Source organism: Xenopus tropicalis, chromosome 9 (genome assembly GCF_000004195.4).
Source record: "Xenopus tropicalis strain Nigerian chromosome 9, UCB_Xtro_10.0, whole genome shotgun sequence".
NCBI classification, from domain to species: domain Eukaryota; kingdom Metazoa; phylum Chordata; class Amphibia; order Anura; family Pipidae; genus Xenopus; species Xenopus tropicalis.
The window spans coordinates 60,340,459-60,363,244 of record NC_030685.2 but is presented as its reverse complement, the minus strand read 5'-3'; the positions used below and the strand labels follow the sequence as shown (position 1 = coordinate 60,363,244).

The 22,786-nt window shown below is 40.2% G+C and overlaps 1 protein-coding gene across 4 annotated transcripts in view; it reads left to right on the top strand.

Moving 5' to 3' along the window:
• The window catches only part of col6a3 (collagen type VI alpha 3 chain), an 86,646-nt gene that overhangs the window by 4,811 nt on the left and 59,049 nt on the right, over positions 1 to 22,786 (top strand). For all 4 annotated transcript variants that reach the window (XM_031893671.1, XM_031893670.1, XM_002932021.5 and 1 more), the window contains exon 2: positions 21,099 to 21,217. In XM_031893671.1, the coding sequence (XP_031749531.1) occupies positions 21,136 to 21,217 (82 nt within the window). In that variant the 5' untranslated portion in view covers positions 21,099 to 21,135. The remainder of the gene's footprint in view (positions 1 to 21,098; positions 21,218 to 22,786) is intronic.

Sequence of the window (22,786 nt, the reverse complement as noted above, 5' to 3'; positions counted from 1 at the left end):
CTGTACAATAACAGTAGAGCTTTTATATGGCCATGCTTACAGATACACAAATGAATGTACTCATGATTTAGATATCGCTGCTTTAAGTAATGCTGTGGTTAGGGGTCGGACTGTAAATGCCCAAACTGGGAGCAGTAGGAGTTAAGGTGAGGTTGGGAAAGTTGGATTTTTATTTATTTGACAAAGGTTGCCCATGCACAGAGAGGGGTCCTTACCACGTAGGTAAATTGTGGCCCTTATAATCATTATTATGTTTTATATATATTATATATCTGAATGGTCATCATTGGATGCAATTGGATTGTATTAATGAAGTAAAAGGGGCCACCCATACATTGCCAATGTGATGCAGCTGATGACATCTGTGCAGTTGGGTCTTCTGTAGTTAAATGGCTTGCAACCTGATATGCTGATATGCACTAAACTAGGCCATGGCTGCATGGGGAACTAAGCCTTACTTAAAATGTGTTTTGCAGCTTGGGGGCTGTCATGAGTACAAACACCAGTTCGGCCAAAGGATAAACTAAAGCCCAATCAAAAAGCTCATGAAGGTTCATGCTAACCTTCATGAGTGAGTGTTTCAGCTGACATTGCCCATAGGGGACTTTGCTTTGGTAATTAAACCCATTTCAAATGCACTTCTCTCGATGATGCCTTAGGGTATATGGTCTAATATATTTTGGACACATTCTTGAGGTAGCCATACATGGGCTGACCTGCATGGTATCCACATGGTCAGCCTGTAAGACAAACAGATAGACACTGCACAATGGCCAAATATAATTGGTCGATTTGCTTTGGCCAATGGCCTGAACAATTAGGGTGGCAGAAAGTGAGAAGGAACTTTGGCGTCTCTCACTCACAATGTCCAGGTTGAGAATTTGCATTGGTAGGTAATGTTTACAATTCAGACATACACTTTACAATCTGATGGGACTGCACAATAATATCTGTCAACACTTGTCCTGAGGTCCATACATGCCAAGATGGTCAGGCAGCATGGAGGAAATCTACCAGATTGTTGGTTTAAACCAGGACCTGGGTTTAAATGGTTCATTGATTCTTATTTGTGCATTTGCTGGTCAACAGCTGTTGTGCCCCACACTGTGAAGCTCATTTACAAACACAGTTCAGTGCGCAAAGTGCAAGGTTTAGACGCAAAACACCAATGTGTATTTTACCAGAATTCCAGCATCATTGTAGGCTCCTGAAAATGTGTGCACCGATATGGATCCAAATGAAAGTGGATAGGTCACTTTAATCGCGCCAATACATTTTAAGTAAATAATAAACTTAGCATCCAATTACATTGCCACAATAGTGTGGCTAATGACACACAATGCTAAGGGAACCCTGGAATTACTGGCAGGTCAAAGCTGCCAGTAATTACAGGGTTCCATTGCAATTCATCGCTGCGGGCTGAGTGGGTGCATTGGTATTCTAGTCAAGTTGTTAGATGCATATATGGGTGCAACTACCTTTGTGCATAGCATCAACGCCTGTGCAATTATGCATTACATTCTAAATGGACCCTTACATCCAAGGTTAAGCTATCTACAGTGCACAATTCATCTCTCCTAAGGGAAGCCACCACTTGGACAGCAGAAACAGCACTGGTGGGTAGCAGTCTTTGTGATCATGGACCATAATTGAATGATGGGGGGCTCTGTGATTGTTGGACACCCTACTATTGTCAGCTATAGCTTGTGCTACCTTATGGAATAAATTAATGGAAAAATATTTGTTGTTTCTTGCAAATAAAGCAAAATTAATTGTAAATTAATTGGAATTGTTTTTAGTTTGTGTTAGACTTTCTGTTCTCTTAAGAGTAATGTTATAACAGCTTAATGTGCCCCCAAGCGTAATGTTTAGGTTTGTCCCGACAGAGCCTGACCCATACACACACTCACAGGTCAGGGCAGGTGAGGAAGCTCTAGGGGACAAGTATTTATTATAGTGTCACAGCCCAAGTAGACAGGTACAGCAATGGCAAACAAAGGAAGGTCAGGTTGGTTAGATCTCCTCCAAAGGCCCCCTCCAATCCAGGGTACTCCTTGCTAATTACTGTGCTGACTAAATGGAATTTTGTGGGATGAATAAACTGAATATAATCTTCACCGCATCTCTGAGCAAAACAAGCCTGAAAGGCATAGCTGCTGGAATTTATTTTACAGAGTTTCTCAGTCCATGAAAAGATTATTCCATGATAACTTTGCACAAATTATTATGACCCCCAGCTCTGTGTATGTTAAGTAAAATCTATCACTGAGCAATGTTTTAGAACACAAATTGTCATCTCTCTTGGCTGTTTGATGTAGGATTGTTCAGTTCTTGTTACATGTAGAGGAAGCGAGCAAGCAGCAGTTATCCAGATGTGCCCCTGTGGGTGTATCTGTAAGATGGGCCAAACTATATTGGGCCAGGGCTGGAGTTGGAGAAGTTAAAGCTCAGGAATTGCAGGAAGGATGGAGACGCAGTCTGAGGAGAAAAATATGTATTTAGTGATGTCCAACTTGTGACCTAATGCTGTTGTTGCACTATAACTCTCAACACTCATAGTTTGGGTAACAGCAAGGTGGGACATACCTTGTGCATATTATGAAAATATCTAACAATTGTTGCATAATGCACCCCCTGAAATAGAAACCACTACTTGCTGATTTATGTTTGGCAGCCATATTATGGCTCATTATACCACTCCAAGATTGTAGCTGATTTACATGCACTGAATTGCAACCACCCCCAAAGTCTAATGTTACTGAAGAGCAGATGTGTTCTATGTACTGTAAATGTGCTCCTTCTCCTACTCTGCTACTATCTATTTGGCTATGAAGCTTTTCAACTATAATATTCAATATCCTCAATCAAATGTTGCTTTCATTTTATACAGTGGCTTTTTAAAGTGGTATTTAAAAAAAAAAAATGCATCCTGTACAGTACAGTCTCATTTGCATGAGTGACATAGTATGCTTACTTACCCTTTAGTCTGATTGTACTGAAGAATGCCCAACGTACCATCAGAGTAAAACTGGCAGTGCATGATCCCATCATATTCCTATATCTGATGGGGTTAAACAGTCCGTAGCACTTGCTTCCTTTCACTGTGTGGTTTTTGGATGCACCAGCAGTTACTTCTAAACTGACACAGAACAGGCAGTAGCTTCCCTTAAATGGATCGTTTTCAGGAACAGAAAAATCCTGGCGTCAGTAGGAGACAGAGCATTCTCATTTCCCAGAAACCTCAACATCTCCAAAGAGCATGCACTGTAAAGCAGTGTCACACTGGGGAGTATGAAGCCCACTGGGTCTGCTATCTCAGGGCCCCCCTCACCCCCTCAGGGGCCCCCACCCACTCACTCACATGCTGCCAACCCCTTTCCCCTGTGCGTTATACTTTATACCTTATACTTTGTGGCATTCAGGGGAGGGAGGGCAGAAGACCGCAGCAGGTGGTAATCAGGTCTGGGTCAGCAGGGCCCACCGAGATTTCCTGGTGCCCCACTGGCCCAGTCCAACCATGCTGTAAAGCATTAATGGGATTATTATCCAGAATGCTTGGGGCCTGAGGCTTTCCGGATAAGGGATATTTCTGTAATTTGGATCTCTATGACTTAAGTCTACCAAAAATTCGTATACAAATTAAATAAACAGAAAAGGCTAGATTTGCCTCCAGTAAGGATTAATTATATTTTATTTGAGATCAAGTACAAGGTACAGTTTTATTATTACAGAGAAAAATGAATTCATTTTTAAAAATGAAAATTTTTTGCTTATAATTGAATCTATGGGAGATTGCCTTCCCGGAATTCTGAGCTTTTTGGATAATGGATCCCATACCTGTATCAAACTGCTCTGAAGGCAGATTTGTTTAGGTGCCTGAAAAGTGCCAACTGTTAGCACCACTTGGAGTCCAATCCTAAGGTGTAATTTTTATGTAGTTAGAGTTATCAGGTAAAAATAATTGTATTAAAATTATAAAGTTGGAGGTTTTATAGTGGTTTGTATATGCTTCCAATATAAACAAATCACTCAGTACTACAAATATATGAGAATGACAATCTTTCATATTGTGTTTTGATAACTATTATTGTCTCAGGGAAAATCGTGGTAGTGACACTGCCTGGAATTTGCACACACTCCTTCATATTATACACATAGGTATGATGGAATATTGGAAAATGTGTTCCATCAGAGCAAGGATTCCATTGACTGTAACTGCAGGCTGCAATGCTGGTAAACTGAATTAGTCAAATTACCCAGTGTACCACTGATGTAAAGCAGAGCCTCCTAAACTACAGGGGCCAAAAATAATTGAGGGGAGGATAGAACTAGCAGGCCAATCAGGGTGAGAAGGCTGGGGCCAGTTTGGAGAATGCATAATTTCTGTCTTTTTCAATTCATATATCTATAATGTTGATGGGTCAGGGGGGTATTGGCCTAAAAAGTCTGAAAAGCACTGCCCTTCAGTCTCAAGGAACTAAAAATATCTAAAAAAATAAAAAAATCTGAAATCAGGTATCCTCCCCTGTATCGCTTGTTTTTCAATTTTAGATGAATTGTAGAACTCATTTGATCCCAGCAGAGGACAGCATTCTACCTTAAAATGTCCCTCACTCCGCTGCTGTACAACAAGTACCTGACTGCTAGTGCCATAGATTACGTTTTCCAGTTTCTTGACCTGTGATGTGCCTTGGGTGGCAATGCTCAGCAGGGCAAGAAAGATACCATGGAACGGGGTAATACATACATGGATCAGCATGATCAGATAAGATACAATGCTGGTCAATATAGAAAATGCTCAGAAGGTAGAACGTGGAACTTTCAGCAAGAGGTGCTATTCAGGTCAAAGAGTTAGACTTAGCCAGCACTTATATGAATTCCACAAGCAAAGTAAAAGCCTAAAAGGTAATTACCACAGGGTAATGGATTTAAAGCCTTATGTGTTTCATACATTGTTGCTTTGTTGCACTTCAGCACAGGCTGTTTAAAGTTTACATGGCCCTGGAGCAAAATCTTTTAAAGGCCAGCCAAAGCTCTTGGAACATGATGTCCCTTAATTATCTTAGTAAATAGGGTGGGCCCCTGCATGAGCACACGTATGTGCAGAGTGCGTCAGGTGGTGACACACTTCCAGAATTCTATAGACTCAGATATTTCATAGTTTTATCCAGTGATTCAGAGGCTCATGGGTAACATGTTGTTCGCCTCCACCCATTTTTACATTTCTGACTTGGAGGCAAGTTTTAAAAACCCAGTGAAGCAGTTTTACTCCAAGCAGAGCCTCCTGCAGGCCAGCAGGCCACATGGGGCTACCAAATAGCCAATCACAGCCCTTATTTGCTATCCTCAAGGAACCTTTCTCATGCTTGTGTAGCTCACCAACATTTTTTACATCTGATTTGTGACGAGGCCACAAAGGCCCGGGCCTAGGGCGGCACAGGAAAATTTTGCTCACATACCGTGCAATGGGGAGAGGACACGCTTACGTGGTCGAAGTGGGCGGGCAGGCGGCCATAGGGGGCGGCCTCGGGGCACCCCAATCAGAAATCCGGCCCTGCATCTGAGTATGGCTCATAAATAAAAAAGGTTGGCGATCCCTGGTTTTATCTAAACAACCCCAGTCTGTCTGTCTATTCTCAGTCTATTGTATATCTATCTATCTATCTATCTATCTATCTATCTATCTATCATCTTTCTATGTATATATCTGTCTATCTACTAAGTGTGCAAAAAGCCACATGATCAGCTACATTTCTCAAAAAGTGCAAAAGTCTGCGCTGCTCCCTAAGTGCAAATTTGTGGAACACCTGCAAATGATTCATTAGAACAGAGTGGGTAGGCTCAGTGACGCATGTTAAGGAACAAGTACCTTTAAACAATGGCACCATGCTTAACTTTGCGTAAACTTTCAAAGGTATCAATACTGAGATTAACTGGCCCCAGATTCAGGCTGTAAACCCCTGTAATCTCAGAAGCACAGAGAAAACAGTTTTACTCCAAGTCTCCTGCAGCTCAGCAGGCCAATCACTGCCCTTATTTGGCATACCCAAGGAACTTTTCTTATGCTTCTGCGGCTCACCATAATTTTTTACATCTGAGTGTGGCTCACAAATAAAAAAGGTTGGGGGTCCCTGGTTTTATCTAAACCTACTTTAAAGAACAGTTAAAAAACTGTGCCTGCCCTTCTTGTTGTTTTCCATGAGCACCTGATTGCTACCAACCTCATGTGCAAGTGGGGGCAACCTGTCGGTTTAAGGTGTATCTGGTATCTAGAGTTTCAGGCGCTAACTGCATTTCTGTGTCATATTTATAGCCAATTCCTATTAATTGTTATGTGAAGTGACCCGAGACAATGTTTTGCTTTTACCTTCTGATATTTATGCTGGGGAAATTTGCAGAGACAGAGCACGGGCAGATTGCTACATGAGCCGAGAGAGGCACAACTGGATTTCTGATTATTGTTACAGCTAAAAATATTTTTTTGGTGTGGATATCTGATACCTGACTGTTGACATTGTTTAAGCTAGAAAAACTCTTGGTGCCCATCATCTATCTGTCTATGTACTAAGTGTGCAAAAAGCCACACAATCAGCTACATTTTTCACAAAGTGCAAAAGTCTGCACCTCTCCCTAGAAGCAAATGAGTCTATTTCTGAAACACTCGCAAATGATTCATCAGAACAGAGTGGGTGGGCTCCGGGTGGGCTCAATGACACATGTTAAGGCACAAGTACCTTTAAACAATAGCACCATGCTTACCTGTGTGGAAATTTTCAATGGTATCAATACTGAGATTAACTGGTCCCAGATTCAAGCTGTAAACCCCTGTTATATTCACACCTCTAATCCCCTGTATCATTCACACCTTTCAGTCCCTGCCATGTGCACTCCCTGCGTTGGTCACCTGTTCACGCCTCAGACTGCAGGAGCAGTGCCAGCATTGTGTCACTGTATGTACTGCCTGTCGTTTGATACCTGTGTGTACCATACTCTGCCTGCCCTATGCTTCCTGTGTGTGTCATACTCTGCCTGCCCTATGCTGCCTATGTGCCATACTCTGCCTGTGTGCTATACTCCGCCTGTGTGTGCCATACTCTGTATGCCCTATGATGCCTGTGTGTACCATACTCTGCCTGCCCTACCTGTTTGTGCCATACCCTCCCTGCCCTATGCTGCCTGTGTGTGCCATACTCTGCCTGCCCTACCTGTTTGTGCCATACCTTCCCTGCCCTATGCTGCCTCTGTGTGCCATACTCTGCCTACCCTATGCTGCCTGTGTGTGCCATACTCTGCCTGTCGTATGCTGTGGAGGTGGACCTGGCAGGCAGTTTGTTAGCATTTGGAAATAGTCATTATATGGTCCCTAAGGTGTGTTATTATGTACTGGGGTTACTGTGTTACCCATAGGGGAGGTATATGGATTTTAGGGTGTGTCTTAATATGACAAAATAAACTTCTTTCACATATGAATGAAGGGTGATATCTCCACAGTGAGCACCAACCATTTGGGTTTTTGCTGTGCTACCACTATTAATGAGGGTATGGTCTTAAAAGCTCTTGTGTTGACATGGGTGTGGTTTGAAGTGGGTGCAGTTTAAAGAAGGGGAGTGGTCAAAACTGATTCCATTATCGGCCCTCCACCATGGAGGCCAGAAAAATTCAGGCCCTCTGTACCACAGCACTGCTGTAGAGTATCTCACTCAGGCATTCATGGGGGTGTTTTTTAATAAACATTTATGTAATTTGGTGCTTTTTTAAGGAGATTTTTAGTTCCATGACCGTTATGAGGATTTGGCTAGCTTTATGGAAGAGAAGACAATAGAAACAAGTGTCTTTTTAGGAGCTCTTCCAACAGCCTGTACTTATCGTCTATTAGGTTGAGCGGCATGTGGTAATGATGCTTTAAAAATGGTGCCAAACTTGTAATGGAAAATAGCAGCCTACATATACAGGCGTTAGAGTTCTGTGTCTTCCCAAGTCGTAAATGCATCTCTTTTCAGGTCATGACTATAAATTGTTGTTACAAATCTGTAAGAGAAATCTGTGGCCCTGGCCAAGAAGATGTTTTGCACTTCTGAATGGAGAAGGTTTTTGTTACAAAGTAAGGTCAATATGAGATGTGAGCTGTGTGATACATGCCAACTCATCTTACTCTTGGCACATAAATGCAAAAAAGCTAATTTATTTTCTTTTAATTATGCCACTTGTCTGGTATTTGACTGCTCTGGTTGGCAAAATGCTACTTTATGGCAGTTAGATGCCTAGGGAACAAAGGTGAGATGGGAAAGTGACATTTTTTCCAGAAAAAGTGGCAACCCATGAATTTGCTGGGGTACCAAATAAGGCCTGTTATTGGCTATTTGGTAGCCCCCATGTGGACTGGCAGCCTACAGAAGGCTTTGTTTGGCCCTCTAAACCAAGAATTCAAAAATAAGTCCTTGCTTTGAGGCCACTGGGAGCAAAATTTAAAGGGTTGGTGAGCAACTTGTTGCTTATGAGCCACTGGTTGGGTATTACTGCCTTAAACAACTTAACATGCTGCACTATTGTGTCCATTTTGTTGCATCAGGTGCAACTGAGAGCACATCCACAATTATCCTAAAATCATGGAAAAAACATGGCAAATTGTGTCTAAAACCCTTTGCATACATAGTATTTATGTCTAATTGGTGGTCTTTTCGATTGTTGTTGGAGATTCTAGAGTTCTAGAACACTAGGCTTTTGCAGAATACAAAAAACAATCATGAGCTGCTTGGTTTTCCACACTTTGCACTCTTCATTGGCATGAACACATACAATACTTTCAGGATGAATACAGCAATTCCTTGGTTCAGTATGAAAGTGCTGGATTTATTAGGGGTGGGCTGAAGGAGGCATCTGGGTGTCCACCGGCCCCTTATATGTGCTTCATTCGGACACGCAAGTTAGAGAGTGCCAGATTTTTTATCCTGTAAGACATTTAGAAAGCAGCAATGTTCCAGATGCAAGTGCTGGGCAAATGAGCACTGCAAGCCATGTCACAAGGCATTTTATTCACTGGCCTATCTACGCTGGGGGGGAGAAAATGGCAATTTGCATCCTTCTCCCCTGACATCACTGTGCACTGACAGACATGGCATGGACCAGTGAGTGCACAGCTGGGGCAGATTTTAGCCCAGAAATGCTAAATTATGTAACTTTGCTGCTTAAAAGAAAAATCGGTGACTATCCAGTTGACATTACACTATAATGGCCAGAAGGTTTTAGTCTCTCCAGCGTTATTCTTCTTATCTTCATATCAGCCAAAGCAGAAGTTATGTCTCCATTATATAACCTTACCCTGGGGAAATTCCCCTTACTCATAAGCTCCTCCTAGTGTCCAATTAGAAATCACACTACTTATATACCATAAATAATATTACTCCTTACAGTCTGACAGTTTAGTCAAAGATGAGGTGCCATTTATGTGTGAGAGCTCTAAAATGGGTGCAATTTATTTAGGTACTTGTGTCAAAACATGCTCCTCACTTCCACATGGTTGCCAATGTGTCCATCCTGCCTTTCCTGATAAATGGTGCCCACTGTGCCTATTGATGCTGGGGGTTTGTACAGTGGGTTGCATTAATGGGAGCACCAAGCTTATGTCCATGCTTATGCAGGTGGAAAAGCATACATGTTGCTTTGTTTTCCAAAGTTGTGCAGAGCTTCTTGCAGGAGCAAAGTCACATGTTTGTGTTCCCATTGCCGGTGGGAAGGCACTTCAGGGAGATAAGTCTCCTGCAGTAGCTGAGATTTAACCGTTGATGACTAATCTCCCCATAGGCCATTGGGACAGAGTTTAACATGTTTCTGGCTCCCTGTGCTACATTGCCCTTAGACTTATGTCTAACGGGAAGATTAGGCGCCCGCAATAAATCTCTGCTACTGTGTATGACTAATCTCTCCAAAATGCCTTCCCACCAGCAATACCGTGAATTGCTGTTGGGAAGGCATACACATCGCTATGTCGTCCAAAGTTTCCTTCGTAAATGTAATGTGGTAGTTGCATGAAACATGGTATCCCATGATTACACAGTTACCCTGGCAGAATTGCTCACTCAGCAGGGGAGGCGCTGTGTGTGAGAGCAGGGATTATTAAGCAAGCCTATGATTATCCTCAGACAGATGCCTGTAATGTTTAACTAATCCCCCCCAGCCTCCAAAAATTAAACTTTTATAGCAAATATTTTAACAAGCCAAATCCAGGAGGAATATTAACTCTGTGGATTCCTTTGGGAAGAGTTTATTTGTTCAAAAGAACATGAAACCTAACTGCTAATAATGATCATCTTGTAGTATTATAACCAACGTGAAGCTGTAATTTATGGCATCCCCCTGCTAGCTAAGTTGGTAGGAGATATTGAAAGTTGCTGGATTTCAGTCCAAAGCACAAATTGTCCTCATACCAGGCTTTGGAATTCTATTTGCATGGTTTTACACCCACCATGGTTCTCCTCATTGCTAAGGCTCTTAAGTTTTATTAATGTATATATATTTATGTACTTCAAATTTCATATTACAATTGATTGCATCATCAGGGGTTGACATTTGCTTGTGCACATTTTGCAGTCACTTTACTTTGGCTCATTGTGCAAATGTAAGCCAAAATGTTGGAGTTTCTTGGATTTCACATTTTCCTTTTGTTCCTAAAAAGTCAAATGAGTCCTTCTCAAACTTACAGAAGGAATCCCAGAGACATTGAAGTTCCATTCCCACATTCCAGAACCCCAGGCCCAGAACTCACTGGGGTCGAATTGAGGGCACATTTGCACCTGGACAGTTACCTGTGGCATTGTTCTACTTGCAGCTGGCTCAAAAAAGCTAATCACTGATTGGTTACTATGGGTTACTACCTAGGTCCAAACTTGCCCAGTGTTTAGAAATGAGCCCCACAACGTGAAAGAGTTGAAGAGACCTGGTAATGCTCAGAAATGTGTGCTGTGTGATTATGATATCTATCTATAAAAAGTGATCCTATATTTACATATTGGTCAAGGTGCAAAAAAGGGCGTATTGTGCATTTTTACTTTATTACTTTGTCCCTTGGAATTTAAAATCCCATGTTATTTATGAATGCAAAGCTGCATTGTAGGGATTCCCTACCTTGTTCATAAATAAGGACATGCAAAGCAGGAGCAGAAGGGGAGGCAATATGCAAGGAAACCATGTTAGCAAGTCTTATGTACAGGGCTCCCTTGGCCTTGTGTGAACTGCTTTCTTATTTCCAGTCTTACCCACTATTCCTGCCATCACTAGTCTTATGAATTGTAAACACTGCTATTGCGGCATCCCAAGCATGCAGCTTAAAGGTACCTGTGGGCCCTGGGAAAAATGTCACTGGTGGGCCCCCACAGCCCATAGACCCTTGTGATAGAATAACCCTCAAGCACGTGGAGTTCAATACAGTACGGCAGGCAGTGAAAAAAATTGTGTGTGCTTATTGAAGTAAACATGATCCCTAGTTGTGCCTCCCTGGACCAACTGTCCTGGGGGCAGAAAAAAGACAAAATCTTGATGCCACAAGATAAAAAAACAAATAATGTTAAATATCCATACTGTAGAGCTCTTCCAGTTGATTGAAAAGAAAGGTATGCCATCTCTGCAGGATGCAGAGGATCAGATGAAAGGTGTGCTAGTGGGACCCCTATCCTGGTGGGCCCTGGGCAAATGCATCTTTTGCCCATTTATTAATAGACCCTGGTCCCAAGGTCATAACATTTCAGCTACTGTAAATGGATTGCAAAGGCAAACAGTTAAGTAGATAACCAAGCATCTTCACATGGTCTTGATAGGGTTAGCTGTTTTATAAATCTTACTAATAAATGAGCTTTCTGCATTCCATCATGCTTGTATGGTAGTGATGCATACGTCAGTGGAAAAAGGAGGACATCATGCTACCACCGAGGAAAAGATAGGAGCTTAGGCATTCTAACGCATAAAGAGCACCCTTGTATGTTAAGAAATCATTGTAAAATAAATTCTAAATTATAATTCATGTTCAAATTTAAGATTCAAATAAACTAACAGTACTGGGACTTGTACTTACAGCATTTAATTAATTGTAAGTGTTATAGGACCTTAAAGGAAACCTATACACCTGAAAAATGTAGGTCTCTATAAAATATATTGCAAATGTAAAATCCTGTTTTATCTAAATAAATCATTTTCATTTCATTTTTAATTTTTGTTTAAAAGTATGTACTACTGGGTAATCCTAAATAGAAATTTTAAATTTTACATACTAAGGGCCACCCCCCGGGATCACGGTGCATACAAACAAGCCAAGGGTGCACATACATGTTAGGCCACATGAGCCAATTAATGAACAATTGGCTTCTTTAATCACAGAAGTACCATTGATTTATTCAGCATGAAAACAAACATTTTCAGTTTTCGAATTCCATCATGTCAATATAATATCCCTTTATGCAATATTAAGTTTGACATATTAAAATAAAGTAAAGGCAAGGTTTCCAAAGTTATATATATATATTTACAGAATATTTATTTTCTTTTTTCTGCATTTTGGATCTGTTCCATGAATAGTCAAACTCAAATTCGTTATCATAATTACAGAGATTAGTGTTATTTATGTGTGGCAGTGATACTAATTACCTTGCCATATATTAATCTCTGAAAGATTCAAGACATCTGTGAATTCGGGAGACTGTTGTAAACATGCTGTTAATAAGTACTCCAGTGACAAACAAGGCCCCGGCTATCATATTTATTTGTATCTGTATGTCAGAATGTTTGTCATTGTTTTTCTCCCAATGAATCTCCTGGCGCTTGTATAGAATAGTGGGAATTAATGGCAGGGGACCCAGCCTCAGTCATCAAAGGCATCTCCAGCAAATTTCAGCATAATGTAAACCTGCCATGGCCTTAAGTAAACAGTATGTTTCTGTGCGATAATCCACACGCTTTTCTCAAGCGAATCTGGACATGACTAGAAAAGGATGTGTTTGGTTCAGATGAAAAATCAAAATGTAAACATCTATATCTGCCCAGTCTTTGTGTAAACCTGAAGACTTAACATTTTCATTTATCCACAGAGCCCAGTTACTTGTGTGTATAGATGATTGAATGAAAATCACCCTGTACAGCATTGGTCCAGCACTGGAATATATATATATATACTGTATATATATTATATCAATTATACTGCCCTTTTACATCTTTTCCCTTGAGCCACCATTTAGTGATGGGCTGGGTGCTCCCTCAGAAATCACATGACCAGAAATAATGCAGCTCTGACTGTAACAGGAAGTAGTGTGGGAGCAAAAGGCAGAACTCATTTTCTTGGCTGATGGGGCCTAGCATGTATGTGTGCCTTGGTATATTGGTGTGCACTGTAAATTGTATTATCCCAGGAAGCGGCCCTTAATCCTTAAAATGGTAATTTTCTATTTAGGATTACCCAATGGCATATACTACTAAAAAAATATATATTTTTATGAAAATGGTTTATTTAGATGAAGCAGGGTTTTACATATTAATGGTTTATGCAATATATTTTTATAGAGACCTACATTGTTCAGGGGTACAGTAAAGTTTTCTTGATGGAATCCATCAATAAAACTGGGACAACTTTTATGACAGCTGTGGTTCCAACTTTTATGGCTGCTGTGGTTCCAACTTTTATGGCTGCTGTTGTTGCTGTAGCAGGCCATATAATATATATAATTATATATATATATATATATATATATATTATTACAACTATATGGAGAAGCAGTACTCGGCATAGGTATGTTTCTCATGCACCCACTTATTTTGTATGACTTGACTTTAACATGCCTGTATCACACTAAATTTCCCAAAAAGTCCACAAAGTGAGAATGTGGGCTTGCCAGGTTTGCCATAAACAATATGTCTTGTGTACATTCCATTGTAGCTGAATCAAAATCAGATGTGGATGGACAAATACATGTTGGTAAGGTTAGGGTGGTACATGGACAGATTTGCTCAAAGCAAGCTTTTGTATGATTTATGTTCGGTGTAACTTCAAAAAACATCAAAAACAGATAGCACTTTTCCATGATGAACAGAGCATTTGTTTGCCAGGTTTAGCTTCTTTTGTTGGTTTGGCATTTACGCTCTTTGCTCTTTGTATGGTCAGTTGGTTACTAATCTAATGTTAAATTATACTAGTGTTCACCATGATTATATACAATGATGTATGGCAGCTTGTAATGTACACACAGTGGCTGACAACCTGCAGTTATTGACCACTGTTGATATAAGTGAGAGTATGTTATACATTGTTGGGATTTATTGCTGGTCCAGAAAGCACTGGAAGTGCAGCTGCTAAATGGTCTTTGGTGGGGCAGCATACAGGATTTCTGTAGAATATCCATGTTCTCTAAGTATCTTTTTTTACTTGTACACAAATCTGTTCCCACATCCCTGTCCACATGCTAGGCCTGGGTGGTCTATGTGGAAAATGTAAAAGAAACTTGGAAATATAGCTGACTTTTGTTTTCAGGGGACACATGAGAACTAAAGTATTATAGAACATCTGCAATGTTAACACTGATATAACCAAGAGGCAAACATACTGTAATGCAAGGAATCAGAATATTATAATAAAGCAACATTTAAAATACTTTTATTCAATTAAGGTTAGGAATAATGCCGGCAACATAAGACATTCTGTGCTTTAATGATTTAATTAGTTAAACATACTAACGTGTTTGGGCTAATTATAGGTCTCGGGGGGGGGGGGGGCATGTATAAAATAGAGGAAAATGTATGACTCACTGGTGAAGTCATTGGATAGGAAAACTTTGGTTCGGACTCACTCTAAAATTTCATTGTCACATCTTTGTGACCTAGGTTATTTATTAAGCAAATGTTTGACTAGTCCAGTAACCCATGGCAACCACTGAGATGTTTATTGCTATTACTGAGACTTCCCAAGTCAATCATAAGCTAATTGGAAAATGGTTGCTATTAGTTACTTGTAAGGGGCAAACTTTGAAACTTTGACCTTATTACTGCAACAATTCTAGTGCCTTCAACCATCAGATTTTTTTTCCTGATTCTGATTTTTTAGTGCTAAAAAAATTTGACTTTTTTTTGAGATTGACTATATATCAAAGGGTAAAAATCCGAATCCAACAATTTTGCCGGCTAAAACTTGCCGAGATCATGTAGAAGTTAGTGGCAGATATCCCTTTATTTTCCTGGAAAATCCTTCTTTTGTCTCAAAAATGAGTTTTCAGATTTTTGATTCTGGTTTTTGTGTGACAATTCAAAAAAGTTGCAGTTTTGGAGCATCGAAAAAGTCTTTTGCAACTTTTTCTCTAACTTTTCCTATCAGATTTTTTTAGTAAATGTTAGACATTAGACAAAATTAGTTTAGGCGAGGTTGAAAATTAAAAAAAAATAAAAATTATAGAGGTTTAGTAAATGTGCACCTAAAAGTACATTGTAATCTCTACTGAATTTAAAGAGGTGTATTTATTGCAATAACTAGTAGTGCCAGTGGCCGGATAGGCTTGTTGGCAGTTTATGCTGTGTGTTCCTGTTTTCGACACAGTAAGTAAGAAGGTTTCAACAGACAAGGAAAAAAGTGCATCTCAGAAGAGGTTAAAGAGATTTGGTGCAGCAGGACATAATGCATGACTTTTCTGGCATCATAGAAGGAACATGTGCCCAGTGTAGAGAGTTGGGAGAGTGGAGATCAGAGACTGGCGGAAATAGAACGCAGCTGTGTAAGAATAGCAGCCGTCCTTTCGGCCCCTGGTGAGGTGCTGGTCCCACAGCTTAGACCAAGAGACACATGTGCAATGAATCAGCTGTGCCGGGGAACAGCTGGCCCATGTTAACTTGCGCCCTACTTTGAATCTGACTTTCCTTTAGATCTGCTCATCTGCTCTGCATATGTCATAACCATCTTCTGCATTGAGCAACAGAGCAGTGGGGGAATAATACAGGCAAAGCCCTGGATTTAATAAAGGATAATAAAGTATACGACGCAGTTTTATCATGCGTGTTCATGGGAATCAGTTGATCTCTACATTAAAGGGCATCAGTTGACGTAGCAAACACAGTCTGCAAGAACCATCAGCTAATGGGTTTAAGAGTTTTAGACAATTAAAATATGTGTGAAAACCATCATATATGTGTGAATGGTTTTTGTGTGTTATTCTCCACAACAAAGAACTTTATAATTCCTGAAGTGATGTCTGATTTCAATAAAGACAATACAGTTGAGAAAAAAAAGGTTTTAGCCACAGCAATTGGACCTTTTAATGTTCACTGCGTGCTTGTATATCTATTTATATTGCAAGATGACTGTCTAGGTTGGATTTACCCACCTAAACACCAGCCAATCTGACATTATTTGGGGGCGTGGGGCAGTTAGAAATGGCTAATGATGGAATTCTCCAGACATAACTTCAGAATGAACACCTCCTTCTGTTGCTTAAAGCTTGCCAAGAAAGATACTGTTGTTACTATGACAGCATGGGTATTGCCTTGTACTCAGTGTCGGACTGGCCCACCAGGATACCAGGAAAACGCCCGGTGGGCCCAGGTGTAAGTGGGCCCTCCTACTCTTACCATTTGGCCTGTTTCATGGTCATTCCCTATTTCTGAATGGGAAGAAAGAGGAGAAATAGATGGAAGAAGAGGTGCTAGAATTTAAATAAAAGAGACTAGGAGAATAAAGAGGTTGGGTGAGGAAAGACGGAAAAATAGTTTGGAAAGCGGGCCTGGGGTCTAAGGTTTTCTGGTGGGCCCCTGGGTTCCCAGTCCGACACCGCTTATACTAAGCACAATTTAACAGGAAATATTAAAGTGTTCTGTCTTAAGCATCATAATTAGGAGTATTCAGCTTTACTTGTCATTTGCTATTAATATAACATTAGCGTACATGGCTGCTCATGGCGAGTCAGTTGCATACTCAAACATAATTGTATTTTCCATACTCAGTTCTGTAATTAGACATCTATATGGAAAACAGCTCTAGCAGGCTCATAGTCAGAGGTGTCAAGGGTTTGTGCTGGCACAAAGGGCGCTGAGGTAATGTCACTTACTGGCACAAAGACTGAGAGAGAGACGTGGCACTTGTGGTCAGTACCAGTCACAAGATCAGATTTACTAGTCCTTTTTTGTGCCTCTGACACTGTTTCATTTGAAAAAGCAACATTTCATTATTTGTCAAGTAGAACACTAGGGCCAGCAATTAAACTTTGCTGCTAAATGATTTAGTTGCCTTTGGTGCCCTGTTTATTATCAAACTACAGATCCCAGCATCTGCGGCTAGCTCAGTGACTTGTGAATAATGGAGAGAGGAGAAGTTATATAACACATTCCATTCTGGCTTTTGGGAAGAGCTTACACTGTGTAAATCTGTACAATTAACAGAAAGCTTTCAATTGTTTTTAACCACTAGTTGTTAATTATCAAGCTCTTCTTATATGATTTAGTGTTTTAGTTACATTAAATGCCTATATCTGTGAACCTGGCATCTGGGTCAGTAGTCAGACCACTCATTGATTCTGTAGTAACCTTACATCGGTTTCCAAGCCTTCATTTCAACTTATAGATAAAAGCATGGGCCAAAGCATATTTTTCCCTGCAAATAAAATGTCTGCACTTTCACAGTTGATGTTAGCTGCAGTGTAATCCCAGGTGGGCATGATGTTTATTTAAGTTTACTAAATAAATGGACAAAGCTGTTCAGTTCATGGTTAACAGTAACTGTGGAATGGGTATTACTAGCTTAAGACGTGGGGATTGGGCTACCACAGCTATGCCTGATTGCAGCAGTCTGCTTTATCTTACATAGCCAGGAAGATGCTTCTCACTGACAAAGTAAATGCCACCACTTCCAAAAGAGTTTCCATTTGAAGTAATTAATGAACCCTGGAGCAAAACCAGACTCATTTCAACGGGAAAATTTGCAACTAAACATTTGCACATTGACTCGGACAAATTTTAGCCCATTCCTTCATGCAGAACTGCTTGCATTAGGCTGATGCCACACGTGGCGTTTTTACGCTGCGTATTTTCTAATTCTCTCAGCGGCTGAAAAACGCCCGATATCATCATCATAGAAATAACTTGAAAAGACTCTAGGCAAACCACACAACGCGTAAATACGCTAGAAAACGCCTTAGCACGGATTTTTCAAGCGTTGGCTGAAATGCGCCAGTATTTGCAAAGCAAGCTATTCCTATGTCTACACAAAGGCAGCTGCCAGACCTAGCTGAAATACACTGCGTTTTTTACTATTTTGCACTATTAGCACCATGGAAACGGGATTTGCTACGTCACCAGTACTAGGCTGAAAAACGCCATAGTCAGGGGCTGTGTGGCTTGTGCGGTGTTTTTAGGCTGAGAAAAAACGCAGCGTAAAAATGCCACGTGTGGCACCAGCCTTAGGTCTTTCTACAACATTTCAATTGGATTAAGGACTTTAACTTGGCCATTCCAGAACATTCACTTTATCCTTCTTTAACCATTTAACCACATGAAGGACTCGTGCCATTGTTGCTCCCACCACCATGTTTCACTGGTGGGATAAGGTGTTTTCCTTTCTCCAAATTTCCTTTCTCCTTAGTAAGCCAACAAGTTCTATTGTGGCTTCATCCATCCAATAAATATTCTTTCAGTATGCTTCTGGTTTGTCCACATGATCTTTAGCAAACACACCTTGTGTCTCAACCCTTTCTCCTTGCAGACTGAATGCTCTTTTGCGCAGGGCCCTCTTCACCTCTTGTATCGGTTATTGATTGCTTTATATGTTACTCTGTATGTCCAATGTATGAAACCCACTTATTGTACAGCGCTGCGGAATATGTTGGCGCTTATAAATAAATGTTAATAATAATAATAATAATAAACTGTAGACTGTCAGCAATGTCAGCATTTGTCAATGTGAGATGGGCCTTCGGTTGCTTAAAAGTTACCCTGGGTTCCTTTGTAACCCCTAGGTCTATTAGACACCTTGCAGTTGGAGTTATCTTTGATACCCTGGTAGGGTAATAACGGTCTTGAATTTCCTCCATTTGTACACAATCTGTCTGACTGTTAATTGGTGCAGTCCAAACGCTTTAGAGATCTTGTAACCTTTTCTAGCTTGATGGGCATCAACAACACTTTTTCTGAGATCCTCAGGCACGTCCTTTGTTCAAGCTATGATACATATCCACAAATGTGTTGTACGTGTAATTAGGCTTTTCTCAATCCCCGTTCTTTAAATATAACAGGGTCTCTCACTCAGCTGATTTGTCATCACATTGACTGAAAGCACCAGACTCTGATTTCACCTTCAAGTTATAAGATAATCCTTAGGATTCACTTACTTTTGCCACAGATATTCATCTACTTTTAGGTCACATTCATATGAAAATATAGAAAACTTTAAAGGGTTCACTGGAGGGTCTAGTAGGCCCAGGCCAACACTGGGAAAGGATGTTTCCATCGCATATACTGTACATACCATGTCATATTCTCATTTTCTTTCCCTCTCCTTCCCTAATGATTCTATTTGATTGAAATTCTAGAATTTTAATAATAAAAGGCGAGCACATTAAATATGTTTTTGTTTCTTTCGAATGCATATTGGGGTATTCTTTCATATATCATGGTTCCCTTTTCTTTTGTATTAATGAAAATAAATCATTCTGACTCTAAATTTTAACAAATATTAAACTCGAGTATGTGCTGCTAATAAATACCAGGTGCAGCATGCCTTTTTATAGCTGTGCAAGAGTTTATACCATATGTTAGATATTAGCAAAATCCCTAAAGATCTATTCTGTAACTATGTTAATGGCCAATAGCGAGTAATTTAAGAGTACCTACTTGAGAGCTGAACAGTACCAATGTTGCCTGCCCCACGTGCCATAGAAAAACTGTTAAAATTGTAGCTAAATTCCATTTCAAAATATTAATCTACAATATTAGTTTTGGCTTACAGGCATATTAGCCCTATTAAAATGGGGTTTCCCTTTATTTGTATAGGGAAAACATTAGGAGGTGTATATGTAATGACATTCTTTTTGTAGGGCTTCCCTTAACATTAATAAAGGCACTAAATCTGCTCTTAGATCTGGCCATGACCTAGACAGCTATTGTTCTGTATTCTTTTACTTTGTCTTCTCAGGGCATCTTAAACTATAAACTTTAACATATCAGGGGGTCCTCTACCTAAATGCTTCTAGACTACATATATGGGGTAGGTTATTAAAAAAAAATCACAACAGTAGCATCTGTTTGTAGATATTAGTCTTCCTGCACTGCTAGGTTCAGTTAAACACCTTTGCTCAGTTGTATCACTGTTCCAATATTTTAAAAAGAGAAGGACCCAAAACAAAGCAGTTGCCTGCTGCCACATTAAAGGCTAATAAAGAGTTAATCTCAAGCTGCAGGAATACCTTCAGTTCTCTCAATAGTCCCCTTAAGTCTCCCCAAATTTCTCCTGTTCAGATGATCAGAAGCCTCACAGGAAAAAAAAATGCTGAGCTGTGTAAAGAAAGTTCCCATAATGCCTTGCTCCTGTACCAAGACCAAGGCTGGTGTACATGCTCAGTTAGTAAGACTATGAGGAAGCTTCCTGCTGATTGGCTCAGATCCACATTTCTAAGGGGGGCAATGAGTTTTTAGCATTCTTGAGAGAGGGGGGAGCAGGAGAGGGGAGAGAGGAGAAAACTGCTTGTCTCTGGCACAGGAAAACAAAGAGACAACAAATCCTGTTTCTTTTGAAAGAAAACTTGGTGCAGTGTTTCTGTGAGTGCTTATGGCTGTATTTATATAGACCTTTCTGATAAAGCTTCCTTAGTTTTTACCTTTCCTTTTCCTTTAATTTATTAGCTTTAATAAACTACATGTTTCAGAGCTTCCCATGAAATACACAGAAATATACCCAGTTATAAGTTTGGTTTTATTGCCACTGATCTTTCCATAAATATGGGCAGATCTCATTCATTGGAGCCATGCTCTTTGATGGAGTCGTTCTGTAGTCTTTAGAGAGTTCCATCCTTAGGACATGTGTTGACTAAAGTTAGATGTTTTTTGCATTTGTTGATAGAGCAGAAATGAAATAAAATCTCTTTGTGTTTTAGTTCAAACATCTGGTGCTAATTTACCATAGCCGGCAAGATGAGGGAACGTGGTGTCCTGCTGCTGGTGGCTGTATTCTGCCTCATGCTCTCAGGGATGCACCGGGTGGATGCACAGGATGGTAAGTGTCAAACTACAGAGATGGTGAAAGTTGTTAAATAACTATACGTTTTAACAAAATTATAGAAGATTGAAAAAAGGAAGTAATAGACTTTCTTGTATTAAAGGTAATTAAGGTCCTTCTGGCTGGTGACACATGCATTGTGGTGTAGCAAAAATGATGTTGCATGACTTTGGGTCCTGATGTGGGTCAAAGTTCTAGTAAGTCTGCAGCATCCCATTCTGGTTATTATTTTTCCACTAGGCCCACAGCATAGTTTTGAACTGTTTTGTCCTCAGATTTTCCAGCGTTCTTTATCTCAAGTACGGCATTCACGTTCAGTTCATTCTCAGTGCAGTGTGCAAAACCCGGTTCATTGCACCTTGCCTAGATAGCAGGACATCATCCAATATCAAGGTAATGGGGGATAAAACAAATACTAAGCTGGACCTCATAATGAGTTTGTAATTCCATGATGCCTCTTCTGTCTATAACGCACCCAAATGCCATGGACATTATATAATTCATGAGGTAAAAAATGATGGGTTTCAATAAAGAATTCATTCAGAGTGTAAGGGTACACCTGCTTTGTGCACTCAATTACAACTGTGTCTCTCAGCTTACTGGCCTCCACAGGCAATGCTTTGTAGCTGTTTCAAATGCATGTTTCATGTAGATTCACTGTGTCTTGAGCTTGATCTAGTGGTGTCACTCAGAAAGGTATAAATGTTGATTGTATTAAAACAGTGATGATTCAGTTACCTCAATCCAGTGACCGCCTAGAAAATAAAGACTGCACAATACTGAGACATATAAAGTAATGTAACTCTGTGCCATGGTATAAAGACTGGGGACTGGGAAAAATAAACAAAAAGATAGCAGGTAGCTAGAGACTAATGCTAGAATGGGGGGCCATTTGTACTGCACACCCTAGTGCCAGAGAGGAACATTGTGGACTAGACCTTTTTAAGGCTCTTATTGTTTTAGAGGGGTAATGTTCAACTATCTTCTGCGTTACTGAGAATAGTTTCTGTTGGCTTCAAAAATGTAAGCTAATGTGTTAAATTAAGACCCTGTTTTATGATCTGTTACTTTTACAATGGATGAATAGACTGACACATGCAATGAGGGAATGGATAGAAAGTCTTAGACACGCTTACACAATGAACTATAACTGCAGCAACACAGCTCTAGAACTTGTACCAATAAATGCAGTGTAATTGGGACGCATTATATTCTAGCATTCCTAAATAATGTACTACATTACAAAATAATATTTTGTACTGCAACAGGGACAGTTTTAGACACAGACAGGGAGGGCATTTTTACAGGGTCCACCGTTGGCCAGAACATGTCCATCATGAAAACACAGATATTATATTTTTATTCATCATTACTATTTAAGCGAAGAATGCCAACCTGTGGCCTTTAAGTCACAACTAACTGCTCACCAGCAGTTTTAAGCCATCAAGGTGCCCTTCATGCACAGCATCTACACTGCAAAGGATGTTCTAAGAGTTGTGTCATTGGCCCATCAGCTAATGCTCAGATTGTAGAACTGGACTGAGCTGTAGATCTGCTCTACGTACC